The 15,362-nt window shown below is 39.1% G+C and overlaps 1 protein-coding gene across 1 annotated transcript in view; it reads right to left on the reverse strand.

Moving 5' to 3' along the window:
- Positions 1–15,362, reverse strand: part of CEP290 (centrosomal protein 290) — a 239,857-nt gene that overhangs the window by 104,987 nt on the left and 119,508 nt on the right. Inside the window, exons 31-33 of the mRNA XM_089652468.1 lie at positions 14,773–14,937; positions 9,724–9,831; positions 9,490–9,624 (exon numbers count right to left, since the gene is read on the reverse strand). Of these exons, the coding sequence (XP_089508594.1) occupies positions 9,490–9,624; positions 9,724–9,831; positions 14,773–14,937 (408 nt within the window). The remainder of the gene's footprint in view (positions 1–9,489; positions 9,625–9,723; positions 9,832–14,772; positions 14,938–15,362) is intronic.

Raw genomic sequence — 15,362 nt, forward strand, 5'->3', positions numbered from 1 at the left:
CCAAAATGTATACTGCTACATCTCTTTGCTAAAAAACAAATCCCAAAACCTGTAAATTAATTGGTTTACGTGAAAGTTCTAGCGTTTACAAACAGTGGTATATATACTGGAATCTTTTATTTTATTTTTTATTTCTACTAGTAATGGCGGCGATCAGCGACTTATAGCAGGACTACAGAGGGCATTCTGACACTGGGCAGGAACTGACTTGGAGTCACGGACATCCCCAGTGACACCAATACAGTGATCAGTGCTAAAAAAACCCCAAAACATTGACACTGTATGTACTAATGGTACTGGGCAGGAAAGGGTTAACATGATGGGAGATCAAAGTGTTAACTGTGTGCTGGGTGTGTTTTACTATGGGGCCATGTGTTTGTGCTTCACTGTATGCACACTGCTTTGTATGGCTGTGCATGAGCTGACAGGAAGGAAAATGGTTTTGTTTACAAACAATTCTCCTCCCCGTGTCGGAGATCCTCGTCAATCACCAGGCGCCGACGAGTAATCACCTGCCAGTACCTGGTGATTGACGTATATATACACATGTGATTTTGCGCACCTGTGCTGCCCTATGGCAGTATTTCTGCTATAGGGCAGACGGAAAGTGGTTAATAATTATGCAAAATCATAAACAACTCAGCTTTTTGTGCTTTGATGCATGCAAAAAGGAAATGGCACTCTATAAAGTTTCAAGCTTACAGTAGTAAAAGCCATGCCAAAATATGTTCCGCTTGGGCAACCAAGACCCTAACTAGACATTACATAAAAGGAATTGACTCATCAGTGAACATGCTGTACGTACAGAAAAAAAAAAAGAAACTTTAGCAAAAGCTTGCAAATTAACACAAGATGGTCTTTTAAATTAAAGTAGAACTATAGGCATTTTTTTTCTTCATTACGGATAGATTAAGGGAGGGTTAAAACCCCTGCCTGGTTTTTTGTGCCTTTGCTTCATGTCCCCTAGTCAAAACAAGAAGTGAGAGGAATTCCCTGCAAATTAAAAGGTTCCCTTGGAGACCCCCAGACTAGTGTCCCCATTGGAGAATTTTTCTTCTATTACTTTTCTGGGGACAACCCAAAATTTGATCTTTTCTTTTACTTTAAATGTTAAACAGGACAAATAGAGAGGGTGAATCTCCCTAAAGGGAGCACTGAAGCAAATGGTAACCTAACAGGTGTTCTAATCCAACTGTACTCTATCCAAAACTGAGAAAAAATGTTTTGCCTGTCATTATAGTTTAGCTTGTATATCTTGTAACAAACACTTCCCTCCTGTGGTCAGAAGTGGCGCTGCACATATTTAATACTAGCCAGATTTACAGAAGAGGCAGCCTAGTAAACTTTGACATGAAGATTGATAAAATCTACGTGAACAATTGACAAAGTGTAGAAATAAACAACTATAGTAACCTACTATTCAATAAAAGCATTTTTCTAACAGCACAGGTGCCCAAATCTGCTTTGATAAATACTATCCTATTGAATAAAATACCACACATCTGCAGGCTTGTTAAACAAAAGTGACTTACTGTAACCAATATGAGTTAAAGATCATCTTCAGCCTACATGGTTTTTTTAAATTTAGTTTTGGATAGCGTAGTAAGGCATCTTGCGCATGATACTGATGTTTGAGCATCTGCTTTTTTGGATGTAATTTCAAGTGTTTGTTTTGTGCGTATTCGCACGTATTTGCGTACATAATATATTCTTGCATTTATATTTCTATGCGTTAATATTTAGAATCATATGCGTGTATTTGTGCGCATTTGCACACGCATGGTGTAACTTACTGACCAAAAATGCAGATTTTTTTTCTTTTTTTTTTTTTTTTTACTGAGAAATACACGGTGCTTGTTTACATGCCTGTGTGCAAAGGCACATTGTAAATACATGGGCTACATTTAACCTCAGTAAAAAAAACACTGTACTGAGCTTTTTCAAGCTGCAGTGTGCAAGAGGCCTAAAGGGTTAGAAACATTCTTGGACTTTTAATTGCAGTGTGTGTCCACATTGGAGAGATCTACCTTCACTTCCTGTCCTGGTGATGGGAAATTACTTCAATAGAAACAACAGAGAAAACACTATTTTGAGTAGAAGGAGAAAAGGTTAAACCCACTGAGGCTTGTACTGCTGTCTGTGCCTACCTGTGTATTTTGGTGACCCCTTGTCACCTAGCTAACATAATACTGGTGGTCTTTAGGTTTAAGTGAACATAACATATGACAAAAAATGTTTAATTCATTTTAATACAGCATATAAATACAAATTGCAATCACATTTGTCTTTATTGCCATAGCTGAAGGATTAAATGATACAGATCAGACCTGAAAGCGACAAAAAGATGCCTAGGACCTTGTCATTACTTCAAGTAGCAAGCATGATCCTTACTAGCTTCTGGTTCCTGCACCAAGCAGCTGCACTGCATACATAGGAGGCCACTTGCTCAGCACGAGCCCCATTCAGGGAACACTATCCATTTTCTCAATGAATGCAAAGCGCTCTTTGATTGGACAAGTTTGAGAGGTAGAGGTGGTGATGTTACAATTTCCACCATGTCCAATCAGAGATCACTTTGCAGTCATTGAGAAAATAGAAAGTGTTATTTAAAAAGCACCTACACCAGGAGGGCAACCTTCTGTTTTTAGTAAACAGACTGCAGCAGCTTGGCATGCAACCCAGAACTAGCGGCGTCACTGTAGTAGTAGTACCTACTACAGCGATTTCCAGCTTCCAGTGGGATCCTACATCTATGGCACATACACATTGGTCTTAGCTTGATCAATAAAGTTATGTAAAAATTGCCATACCTGGACCCTGAAGCTATTCCAGGTGTACCCTCAACTCCTCGCCCATCCACAATTTGGGCTACTCTATCTCTATGTTTGAACTGCTTCAGGAACTAAGAGAATTGGCTGCTTGAATTCATTACAGACATGAAGTCTGACTGCTTTGCTGTGTAATGGTCTCTTTCAATTGGGTCCTTCCTTCAAATCCCTGAATACTGTCCTGCATTAGGATTTCTTGCTATAGAGGTTCTGAGCAGTGGTAACTGTATGCACAATCTCTCACAAGCCTTTTTCTACAGTGACTAAGTCTTACTGCACCCACATTTGTACCCTACTACTCTTAGACTCGCGGTGTGTGGTGTTTTGGCTGGAGATTTTTTTTGTTGTTTTATTGATAAAACTCCATATACCTCTCTTTCCTTATTTTTCTATACTTAATGGACTTGGTCCACACAAAAGTAGTAGTTTGGTCTGAGGAGCAGGTGCCTCCTTACTCCTTTGTTGTTTTGTTTGTTCTTTATTTACTTTGTTTACAGTCTCATAGTACATACAACAGCAATTCAGCAGTATATTTTCTTTTTATACTTGACTTCCTGGTTACTTGCGTGTAAGCTCTATTTATGAATGCATTATTCAGTACTATTGAACAATGTAATAGCACCTCTACATGCTCTGTGCTTGTTCCAATTTGGTTTCCACAGTTCCCAGTAGTCCTTATATTTGGAGGGCATACTCTTATTCCCGTGTTCATTATTTCAGATTTTTTTTCATATCTAGCCATGGAGACCTGGATTTTAGCTCATAACCCAAGGTACCTCATAGCTCAAGGTATCTCATAAGGTTTCATCTCCTCCCATAAGAGAAAAAAGACATTTTGGTTTTTTACAAACGGTTGAACACTGAGCTCATAATCCTTCATAACCGTACAAATTATTTTGATAAATCTTACAGACATTATGTTACCACTTTTGGATCCAAAACTCGTGGAGCTGCCATTTTTATAAGAAATTATTTGATGTTAAACATGTCTATAAAGACTCAGTACGTTAATCATTATTTAAGGGTCTTTACAAGGCCAGGCGTTACCGATAGCCAATGTATACAGTATATCACTAATGAGTCCCAGGCCTCTTATTAAAAAAAAACCCCTTTTTTTAGGTTTTAGATAGATATTATTGAACACACCGGGTAGTTGGCGGTGACATTAACTTTTAACGTTTCTTAACCCAAGTTGGACAGAAGCAGAGCAATAGGTGCAGCTAAGGCTTTCCTGAAAAGTTTAATAAACCTACTTAAATCACATCAACTTGTTGATGCTTGGAGCTTCTCACCCCCATGATAGTTATTCACACTTGGACTATATTTTCAGCTCACTTGTGCTATTAGTCAACACATCCTCAGCTTCCATAAATATTTGCCCTTGGTCTGATGATTAAATAGTAACATTTACTACTTCACATATAGGCCTTGTGACCACTCCCTTCTCTTGGAGACTGAATGTCAACAAATCCTTCTTTTTGCACATAGATCTAAGACCATTTAGAGGAATATTTTCATATCAATGATGTCAAGGATATTTTTCCTACTTGTTTATGGTCAGCCCATAAGGCAGTCATGAGGGACCACTTGATAGGAATTACCGCTACATAAAATAAGAGAAAGCTACAACAGCTACAAGAAATAGACTCTCACTGAGATCTGCTAGCTTACTACAAGATTGATGGCAGGTGACCCCAGTAGAGGAGGTTCAGGGCCACTCTGTGCAATAAGGTTGCACAGAGCAGGTGAGTATAACGTGTTTATTATTTTGACCTAAACTAAATTGACATGTGCTGCTCCAGAGGTCATGGCTTGGTTGGAGCCCAGGCTGAGGCTGTCATAACCTTCTTAAGAGGTTTTGCAGAGATGTGCAGCTTCCAGGACTATTCCATTAGATGTTCCTTTATTTAAAAAAAAAAAAACACCTATTAATGCTTTAATGTTTTTGATGGACCCGTTTATTTCACTTCCTAATCTGGTTTCAATGTTGAAGACCTTTTGGAACATTTAAGGTTTAGATCTATCTTTTGAAATGTACAGCTATGTCTATCAACCTTCCACAATCCATTGGTATCCATAATAGGTTTGGGTTTTCTTGGTGTGAGAAAGCTCCCATATCTGGGTATTCAATTATCCCATCTCTTCATTCACTGTACTACTCCAATTACCCACAGGTGTTTGCTCTCATCAAGCAGTTATTGAAATTATGGTCTTCTTATCATATTTCCTTTCTGGGCAGGGTTATGGCAGCCAAAACATCTATTCTACCTAAACATTTTTTTTTGTTTAGAGCTTTGCTGTTATAGTTTCTAAACTCAACATCTATTAAATCTGCAGTGAAAGGTTTTGTATGGCAGGGTAAGAGACCTCGTTTTGGGAAACTATTTGTATACAGACCTCAGACCAAAGGAGGCTTGGGCCTACTCAACCTGTGGCATTACGATCTTGCAGCTAGATTTGCACAACTGGCACAATGGCATGCACCTTCTGCTCATTTACCATGCCTCAGATTTGAAAACCACTTCTATAGTCTCGCATTAATATCTGGATTACTTTTGTCGAAATCTACCCACCCAAGAAATCATAGCCTCTTTGAATGCAGCAGTGGGCTAATCACTTCAGCTCTAGTTTCTGTACCAGAATAAATACAAACTATTTTCTTTGGCTATACCTTTGGTTTCATTTTTGGGTGAACCTCTATTTCCTGCAGTATAACTCTCCAGGTCAAACCAAATCATAAACAGGTTTCCCTTGAATCTCTGCTTAAGAAATTTAATTTTTGCTCTTTTTCCCAACTTCAGCCACAACATAAGCTCTTCACAATCAGAATTTGTAAAATATCTGCAGATTAGGCATTATTATAACTCCCATTATGCTCTGACCCCTACAATACATTATTCTCCTAGATTGTAAGCGCCAAGGAGCAGGGCCCTCCTATCCCTCTTGTATTGAACTGTATTGTTACTGTATTGCCTCCCATTATATTGTAAAGCGCTGAGCAAATTGTTGGCGCTATATAAATCCTGTATAATAATAATAATTCAGGTTTTAAACAAATTTGCTTCTCCTCATTCAGAGACAGAGGCATTATTTATTCACTATATCGTTAACTTAAGGGCCTGAATCTTCTGAATAAACCCCCCTCAATGATTCAAGGGGAAACCGAAGCCAACCTAGAATATTCCATAGAATATGGGTTAAATGTGCTTTCTAACCTCCACAAAAGGACACGCTCTATTGCAGTCAAAGAAACAGCCATCAAACTACACACTAGATGGTATATGACCCCCTTCAAAATTTATGCCATTTTCCCATCGGTCTCTGTGACTTGTTTCAGAGGCTGCCCACGTAGGAGCTGTAACTGTATTGTCTTCCTTTATTTTGTAAAGTGCTGCACAAACTGTTGGTGCTATATAAATACTGGAAGTAGTTAATTGGCGTTCTACCGATGTTTCTTGGTCTCCAGTATTGACTGGATGGAAGCTATTAAATTTATGGAGAACTTACCACACTATCACAGATACCATGCCTGTTTTTGAACAGAAGTGGAACTACTGGTCTTCCTACTAAAATATTATTGTTCGTTGTTCCAATAGTATTTGTAACCAATTTGAGGATCTGTCGGAAACTTTTTCGGATTGTTATCCTTTAGCAGATGGTTTTAATGCATCTCCATGACAGTCCTGTTGTAGATTTCACCTCAGTCTTGAACTATGTTACCACTGTATTGTTAATTCCTGTCTGGATCAATATCTTTTAGGAGTGATGATATATTTCACAGATGTGTTATCTGATTTTCAATCAATATTTTTCTTGTATCATATGCTCAAATAAAAATCATTGGTAAACAACACAAAAAAAAAGAAGAAGAAAGGGAAAAGCTCACAAAAGACCTAATTGGTACAAGCAATGTGGAAAATTAGGAGCATCACTTCCTATTATTTGGATGTTTATGAGCACCCTAAACTGCATCGAGCAATTATCCAGATATTAAACTATCCACTCTTCTTCTCCTACCCAGGGAAAAGGCTATTTAATAACAGGTAGAATGTCACGTCTACAAACAGTGAAACAGTTGGAGAATTTAGTCAATAAGCAAACGCCATAACTGTCGTTGCTAAACTTAACGGACATGTTCTGATTTATAAGACAAGTAGATCGCCAGTGAAGCTTGACAGTTTCACTCATGGCAAAAGTTGAAAACTAAATAAAAGGACGACAGTAAAAATTAGGTGGAGGAGGATTTAAAAGGTGCTTGCAATTTTGTAAGTCACATGGCTCATTTAACAAGTAAATTCATCCAAAATGATGATTTCTGTCTCAGAATAGAAATGCAGATATTTTTTACAGAAAGGAAAATTTGCAAGTCTGGCACTAACAAATTCTGTACCTGATCTACAGTAAAGTAGAAAACATGAATGTGTATGTGAAACTGTGATACTTTACATCTTTTAGATTGTAAGCTCTAATGAGCAGGGCCCTTTGATTCCTATTGCATTAAGTTGTACTGTAAGTGTATTGTCTGCTTTCAATTTGTAAAGTGCTGCACAAACTGTTGGTGCTATATAAATCCTGTATAATATTAATAATTTACCCATGCATTTATTTAAACAAGATTTTAACAGAAATATTTTAATATTCAGGATTAAACACAAAGATGCCAGTACAATTATGCTACTTAAAAAGGAGCTTCAGCCGGGTTCCAAAAAATTAATAGTCAGCAGCTACAAAAACTGTAGCTGCTGACTTTTAATAGACACTCAACTGTCCAGGATTCCAGCACTGTCCTCACCCGTGCCGGTTCTTCGCTGGTCTTTGGTTCCCCGGGACCAGCATGTTAATTGTGGGAAGCCGAATGTCACTCCTTGTGAGTTCAGAGATGGCTAACTACTGCTCATGCGTGACCACTGTAAATCATCCCGCAGCCTCCTGGGACCTGTGATGTGTCACCTTGTGTTTGCCTCCAGGCAAACACCAATAGGAACACACGCATGTTTACATTTTTTTTACATGCCAAACGATTTATAATTCTATACAGCTTATCTTGTGATTTACAAATATGTTCCAAATTGTATAGAGACACAGGTGACATACAGTATGTGGACCCCAATTAAAAATCAATCTTTCTGGTCCTAGCTTTTATGTCACTTTTCCACCTCACCAGCTAATGAGTCAGCATTATTCCTGCTGTCCAGCACACGGGGAGCTGACTGAGGAAGAAACAAAGCTAAATCAGGAAATAGGAGTATTCATCTTGTAAAGGTGTGGTTATTAAAGGAGAGCTGGTGAAAATTACAAATCCTGACATGTAAAACAGTAAACACGAGTATTTTAACTGTGTACATGGCTGTTTGCCTGGAGTTCCACTTTAAATGCACAGAATAACAAAACAGAGAACATCAAAATGTACACAAATAAAATCACAATAGAAAAACACATACATTCCAGGAACAAATATAAAATTTTAAGCAGAAATGCATCAAAAAAATTTAGCAAAACATGAACAACCTGGTAAAGAAACAAAACAACTTTTGCTTAATTTTTCATCTGCCCTCACACTATCTGCCACTAGATGTCCTCAGTTTGATGGTGAGCATCATTTAACCCACTTTCTCTGAGCCCAGGTCATCTGGGACCTGCCCCAACCTGTTTATAGACAGCAAAATGAGAATTAGCACAGTGATGTGCCCATCTCTTTATCACTCTGCACTTGCCTCCTATCAGCATGTTTCTTGCGAGCACATGACCTGACTGGCCCAATGTACTGCTTCTTCCTCTCACACTCCAGCTATGCTATAAATGGACTGCTTGAGGCTGATACTAGGTCAGATTCAGGTGCGTACACTGCTTGCATCGAAATACACATTTAGTGGTGTATTAATGTTTACAGAGCTGATTTCATTTGTGCCTTTTAGATCTGCCTAGAGTTCAGATTTAAATACTCTGCTCACAATTACCAAAATAGATCTATTTACTACTTTAAAAAGAACTAGTATTTTTTCAGATTACTTTCCAAACAATGAACTCATTTTTGCAGCAAAGTAAACTGTATATGTGAATTGAACTGAGACTCCATAATATTTCATTTAAAATACAGTATATGTGCAAGTAGGAGTTTAAAAATTTATGTTAAAACATTGTCCTATCTTTCAGTGTTAAAGTGGTTCTATGTATTTTGTTTTCTTTAAAATAATAAACATATCATACTAACCTGCTCTGTGCAATGGTTTTGCACAGAGCAGCCCCGATCCTCCCTTTTTCGGGTTCCATGCCAACGCTTCTGGCCCCTCCCCTTGCCGAGATACCCCAGAACAAGCTGCTTGCTCTGGGTCACTTGTGCCTGCTCGCTCCCGAGTCACTTCTGTGCGTCTATGGCACACACAGAGCCCCCCACTCCCTCTTCATTGGCTGCGACTGACAGCAACGAGAACCAATGGCTCCCACTGCTGTGTCTCAGCCAATGGGCAGAGAGAGGCCCGGGAGAGCCGCTGCTCTTGTTCATATTGCTGGATCAAGATCTGGTTTAGGTAGGTATTGGGGGGACTGGGGGGAGGATCTGCAGCCTGAAGGTTTTTTTATCTGCATGCATAGAATGCATGAAGGTAAAAACCTTCAGCCTTTAGAACCACTTTAATGCATTGCATTACACAGTTAGACCTACCTCTTGTAATGTTTGGCATACTGTTTTGGTTTCCAGGATGGTGCGCACATGCTGTTTTATTTTGTGAAGCGCCATGTCAAGTTGTTGCGGTAGGGGTAGACTTGAATCAGGCACAACTCCTGTAGCTTCCTCAAACTAGAAGACAAATACAGAAAGCTATTAAAAACTAAAAATAAGCAATAACAGACAATTTAGCCTCGTTAAAAACATGAATGAACCAATCAAAGCAGGTACCTTCCGTGCAGTGGTAAGCACTTCATGTTGTTGCTGCTCATACATATCCAGCTGACGCTCCAGTTCCACCTCTCTTTGATCCCAGGCCATTTGACGTTCTTCGTGAAACTTAGGGATAAACAATATATATTTATTTATTTTTACAGTTACTTATACTGCAAAATCAAATGATGCATAATTTACATATATAGTGCACATTCACATCTCTCTCTCTCTCTCTCTCTCTCTCTCCATACACACATACATATACACACACTGCTTAGCATGAGTACATATATGAGTGCTAAAGGTAAGGTTAATAATATAACTTAGATTACAAAGTCATCAGTTTTAATCAAATTAGTTGATGCAAAGATGAATACACCTCACAACAAAATCTACTCCATCTAGTATTTTGTATGACCTCCATGATTTGTAAGGACAGCACCAAGTCTTCTAGGCATGCAATGAACAAGTTGGTGACATATTGTAACATCTATCTTTTCCCAATCTTCAAGAACAACCTCTTTTAGAGCCTAGATGGTGGATGGAGAGTGATGATCAACTTTTCCCTTCAGAATTCCCCATAGGTGTTCAATTGGGGTCTGATCAGGAGACATACTTTGCCGCTGAATCACTTTCAGCCTGTTCTTCAGAAATGCAACAGTGGCCTTAGATGTGTGTTTTGGATCATTTTCATGTTGGAAAAATGCACAACAACCAAGGGCACGGAGTGATGGTAGCATCTTTTCTTTCAATATAGAGCAGTACATCTGTGAATTCATGATACCATCAATGAAATGCAGCTTTCGGACACCAGCAGCACTCATGAAGCCCCCCAGAAGGACACTGCCACCACTCATGTTTCTTTGTACTCCTCACCTTTGCAACACCATACAGTTTTAAAGCCATCAGTTCCAAAAACATTTATCTTGGTCTCATCACTCCAGAGTATAAAGTCCCAGTAGTCTTCTTCTTTTTCAGCATGGGCCCTGGCAAATTCTAGGAGGGCTTTTTTGTGCATGGGCTTTAGGAGAGGCTTCTTTCATGGACAACACCCATGCATGCCATTCCTCTGCAGTGTACGCTGTATTGTGCCACGGGAAACAATCAACACAGTTTGACTTTCCACTTCTTTTGCTAATTGCAGTGAACTTGAAAGGCAATGTTCTTCAATTCTTCTCATCAAAAGACGCTCCTGTCAAGGTGTTAACTTCCGTGGACAGCCTGGACATGTCTGTGAGATGGTTGCAGTTCCAGCTTTGTTAAATTTTTGTATCACTTTTGCTACAGTATTCTGACTGATAAGTAAAGCTTCACAGATCTTCTTGTAGCCGTCACCTTTCTTGTGTAAAGAAATTATTTTCTTTCTCAGGCCTTGTGACATTTCTCTTCCATGTGATGCTATTGCTGACAGCATGAAATGGGAAGGGGGTTTCTTTGTTAAAGTGGTTGTAAAGGCTCAGTGTTTTTTACCTTCGTGCAATTTCTGCATGAATGTGAAAAACCTTCTGTGTGCAGCATTCCCCCCCAGCCCCCTCAATACTTACCTGTGCCCCATCGCAGTCCAGTGATATGCATGACAGCCTCAGCTGTCCTGTGTCTGCCTCTTCATTGGCAGAGACAGCAAGAGGTAGCCATTGACTCTTGCTAAGGTCAATCACAGCCAGTCTGCCAATGAGGAGAGAGGGGGCGGGGCCAAGTGTGTGAATGGACACACGGAGCAGCGGCTCAGGAACACGCCTACTCAGGTGTCCCCATAGCAAGCTGTTTGCTATGGGGGCACCCGACAGAAAGGAGGAGCAAGGAGTACCAGCAGGGGAGCAGAGAAGAAGAGGATCCAGGCTGCTCTGTGCAAAATCACTGCACAGAACAGGTAAGTATAACATGTGTGTTATTTTACACAAAACAAAATGAACCTTTAGTATAGCTTTAAGTAACACCCTTTTATAATCAACTGTCTGCTGGACACCTGTTTAATGAATAATTAGACTCACCTTTAGTTGAATTCTTGTTAATTAGGATTTTGTTGTTTAAAATTTAGCTTTGCTCCCAAGTCTTTCATTGGGGTGTATTCAATTTTGCAAGGTGGTCATGAATTAATTTGTTAGGAAAAAATGCTTTTTTGTGTGTCCAAGTTAACAAATCTTGTTTGCAATCAATGGCCCACATTTGTGGGAGTATTTTGTAGTATAGTGCCCCATAGAAAATGTTAATTCTGAAAGGAATGTAAAGGTTTTCTGACAAATCTGTTGGGGTATACTCATTTATGCTGAACACTGTATATTATTGTTCAAAATTCATGGGCAGCTGTGCAAAAATACTGTAAATAAAGAATACTTTCAGAAATAGAAATGTTATTAGGTTGTTTTTATCAATTAACTAAATTGAAAGTAAATTAACAGAAGAGAAATCCAAATCAAATCAATATTTGGTGTGACTCTGCAGGTTGGTTATTCCAAGCATCTTGAGAACCAACCACAGATATTCTGTGGATATAGGCTGCCTCAAATCCTTCTGTCTCTTCCTGTAATCCCAGACAGACTCAATAATGTTGAGATCAGGGCTCTGTGGGAGCCAAACCATCACTTCCTGGACACCTTACTTCTTTACGCTGAAGAGAGCTCTTAATGAGATTGGCTGCATGTTTGGAGAATTGTTCTGCTGCAGAATAAAGTTGGGGTCAATCACATGCTTCCATGATGGTATGACATGATGGATAATAACAGAGGTTAGACAAAAAAATGGAAAAACACTATTTGCATACATGATTTGCAGCTTTGAAAGTGACGACTTGTTTTGCATTGAAAGCGGATGTGATGTAACATGCTCTTGCTTCCATTGTGTGATGAGACCTGTGAAAACGGAGACTGAGCCCTGCAGTAATTTTTCACCAGTTGTTTTCTTATTCCGGGTCGCAATGTCCATTTGTCTCTTTCCGTCAGTTGACTATGTCAACTGCGCTTTTGCTTAGCAGATGACGTTTTCCAGGAAACTGCAAACAAATTGGCAACTTCATCACAGAGGCACCAACTAAGTGGGCACAAACAATTTGCCCTCTTTGAAGCTCAGTAAGCTCTGACATGCCTTCGTATTACTAGCAGCGCATGTAGTCAATGACAAAAGCGAGGATTCTCACCGTTTAGCTAGATGTCTCATCACACAATGACAGCAAAAGTATGTTACATCACTTCAACTTTTAGCGCAAAACATGTCATCACTTTCACACCTTTAAATGTATCTGCCTGTATTTCTCAGCATTGAGGACTCCACTGATCCTGACCAAATCCAACTCAATTTGCATAAATGCAGCGGCACACTTGCAAGGAACCTCTACCATGTTTCACTGTTGCCTGCAGACTCTTGTACCACTCTCCTGTCCTTCAATGAACAACCTGCCTCCTGCTACAGCCAAATATTTAAAATTTTGACTCATCAGTCCAGAGCACCTGCTGTTATTTTTCTGCACCCCAGTTCCTGTTTTCGTGCATAGTTGAGTTGCTTACCCTTGTTTCCACGTTGGAGGTATGACTTTTTGGCAGCAATTCTTCCACGAAGACCACTTCTGGAGAGACTTCTGTGCTTTGTGGCACTGCTGAACATCTTCTGATGTGGAAGAGAAGTAAGCATGATGTGTCTTTCATCTCCTGCATTAAGTTTCCTTGGCTGACCACTGTGTCTACGGTCCTCAACATTGCCTGTTCCTTTGTGCTTCTTCAAACGAGCTTGAACAGCACATTTTAAAACCCCAGGTCTGCTTTGAAATCTTCGCCTGGGAGAAACCATGCTGATGCAGTAGAACTACTTGTGTTTTGTTGCTGTGCTCAGTCTTGCCAAGGTGTATGACTGGTGTCTTCCACAATCTCACCTTAGCAGCAGAGTTTGGCTGGTCCTCACCCAGTTTTAAGACTCCTATGCAGCTGTTTCTGTTTCATTTAATAACGGTTTAAACCTACATATGAAATTGATGATCATTAGCACCTGCTTGGTATAGTTATTTATACACCTGACTCTAATCCTACAAAATCTCTGACTTTGTGAAAGTGTACAAAGTGTGCACATGTAGGAAATGATGCTGGTTTCAAGCCAAAGGGTAGTCACACCAAATACTGATTTCATTTAGATTTTTCTGCTGTTCGCTCACTTTGTTTATTTTTTTCATTTTACAAAATGAAAATACATATTTTTGAAAGCATTCTTATTTTCCGGCATTTCTTCACACCTGCCTAAAAGTTTTGAACAGTACTGTGTGCATATATAGATCACACACACACTGTATAGTGTAAGGGCTCTTTCAGACAAGCAGTAATGCCTGACCACCCTCTGAAAAGCAATCTATAGATTGCTTCTATGTATAGCAGTGGCTGGTATTCCTGCCACCTGTTGTTTTCTTTTTCCTAAACTTCCAAATGGCAATTTTACATTATGGGACTGTGCTGCAACTATGAGACAAGTGGTTGGCTTCCATTTTTAGTGCGGCCCCATTGATCTCAAAGTGCAAGTTTGACAGGCAGTGTCACCTGTCAAACTGCAGTCCCAGTTAATATTGCTGCAGTCATGAGCCTGCATAATGCAGTTTCCTGTGAGTTCTTAGTGCATAATGCAGGGCCGAAATCTGAGTGATCAGCTCAGACCAGCTGCTCACAGCACATGTTGATTCACAGCACTCATTTCCTGCACAAAGAAAACATTCATTTCTTCCTTCACTACAAAATTGTACTTACTGTTCTACTTCTTATTGCCCATTTTATATATAAACAGCATTGTTTGTGATATGCCAAATTTTGTCCATTCTGAAACAGGTGCTTATGCTAGTGTGCTTAATAAAACAATAGAACTGATAAACTGATTGTAACCAAGCTGTGAATTTAAATAATCTGTATATGGCTTGGTACATTGCACTTCACAAAATACTTATTATAATCTGTATATCTTTATATATATATATATATATATACCCAACATATTATACAAAAAAACTGGTAGCAACAACCTATATATATTAATAATTAATATAGCTTGTGTAGAAATATATATTTGAAACAGATTCCTATTCATGGGAGTCTTTACTTTGCCTTGCTGGACAAGTTCTTCCTCCAGATTGGTAATTGTTCGCTCTTGTTCAGAGATAACATTTTTCAAATATTTCATTTCTTCTTTCTTCTGATTTAACTCACGAGTTAGTTTTAGGTCCTGCAGCCGCACTTCCTCCATTTTCTTGTGCCATTCTGTAACCTGTAGATATACATTTTTATGACTTTACTAAAGCAGATGTAAGTGTTCAGTATTGTTCAGCATACACTTTTACAAAATTCTGTCCACTTAGTTAAAAAAAAAAAAGGTGTCTCAGAAGTGCTGAAAATGAGTCCCATACCCATGTAGGAAACTAATGCCTGAATGATGTACAGGCTGTTGCTTTCAATGGCTCCTCAATTCCATCTCATTTTTATTTTATTTTTCTAGATCTTATCACAATATTAATTTTCCCGTTATCTCAAACATGGAGGGTGAAATCAGAGGTTGAAGGAGCGATAAATTGCTGCAGGTCCCCACTGCTGGATTATCAAAGGCTACAGAGAAGCATCGACCGACAGGCAGGCAGACAGACAGAGTGATCTATATTATACAAAATCTATCCCTATTCAGTGACAACTCCCTAT

The sequence above is a fragment of the Staurois parvus genome, unplaced genomic scaffold, assembly GCF_062004578.1.
Source record: "Staurois parvus isolate SC_StPar_1 unplaced genomic scaffold, SC_StPar_1.0 ptg000025l, whole genome shotgun sequence".
NCBI lineage: Eukaryota > Metazoa > Chordata > Amphibia > Anura > Ranidae > Staurois > Staurois parvus.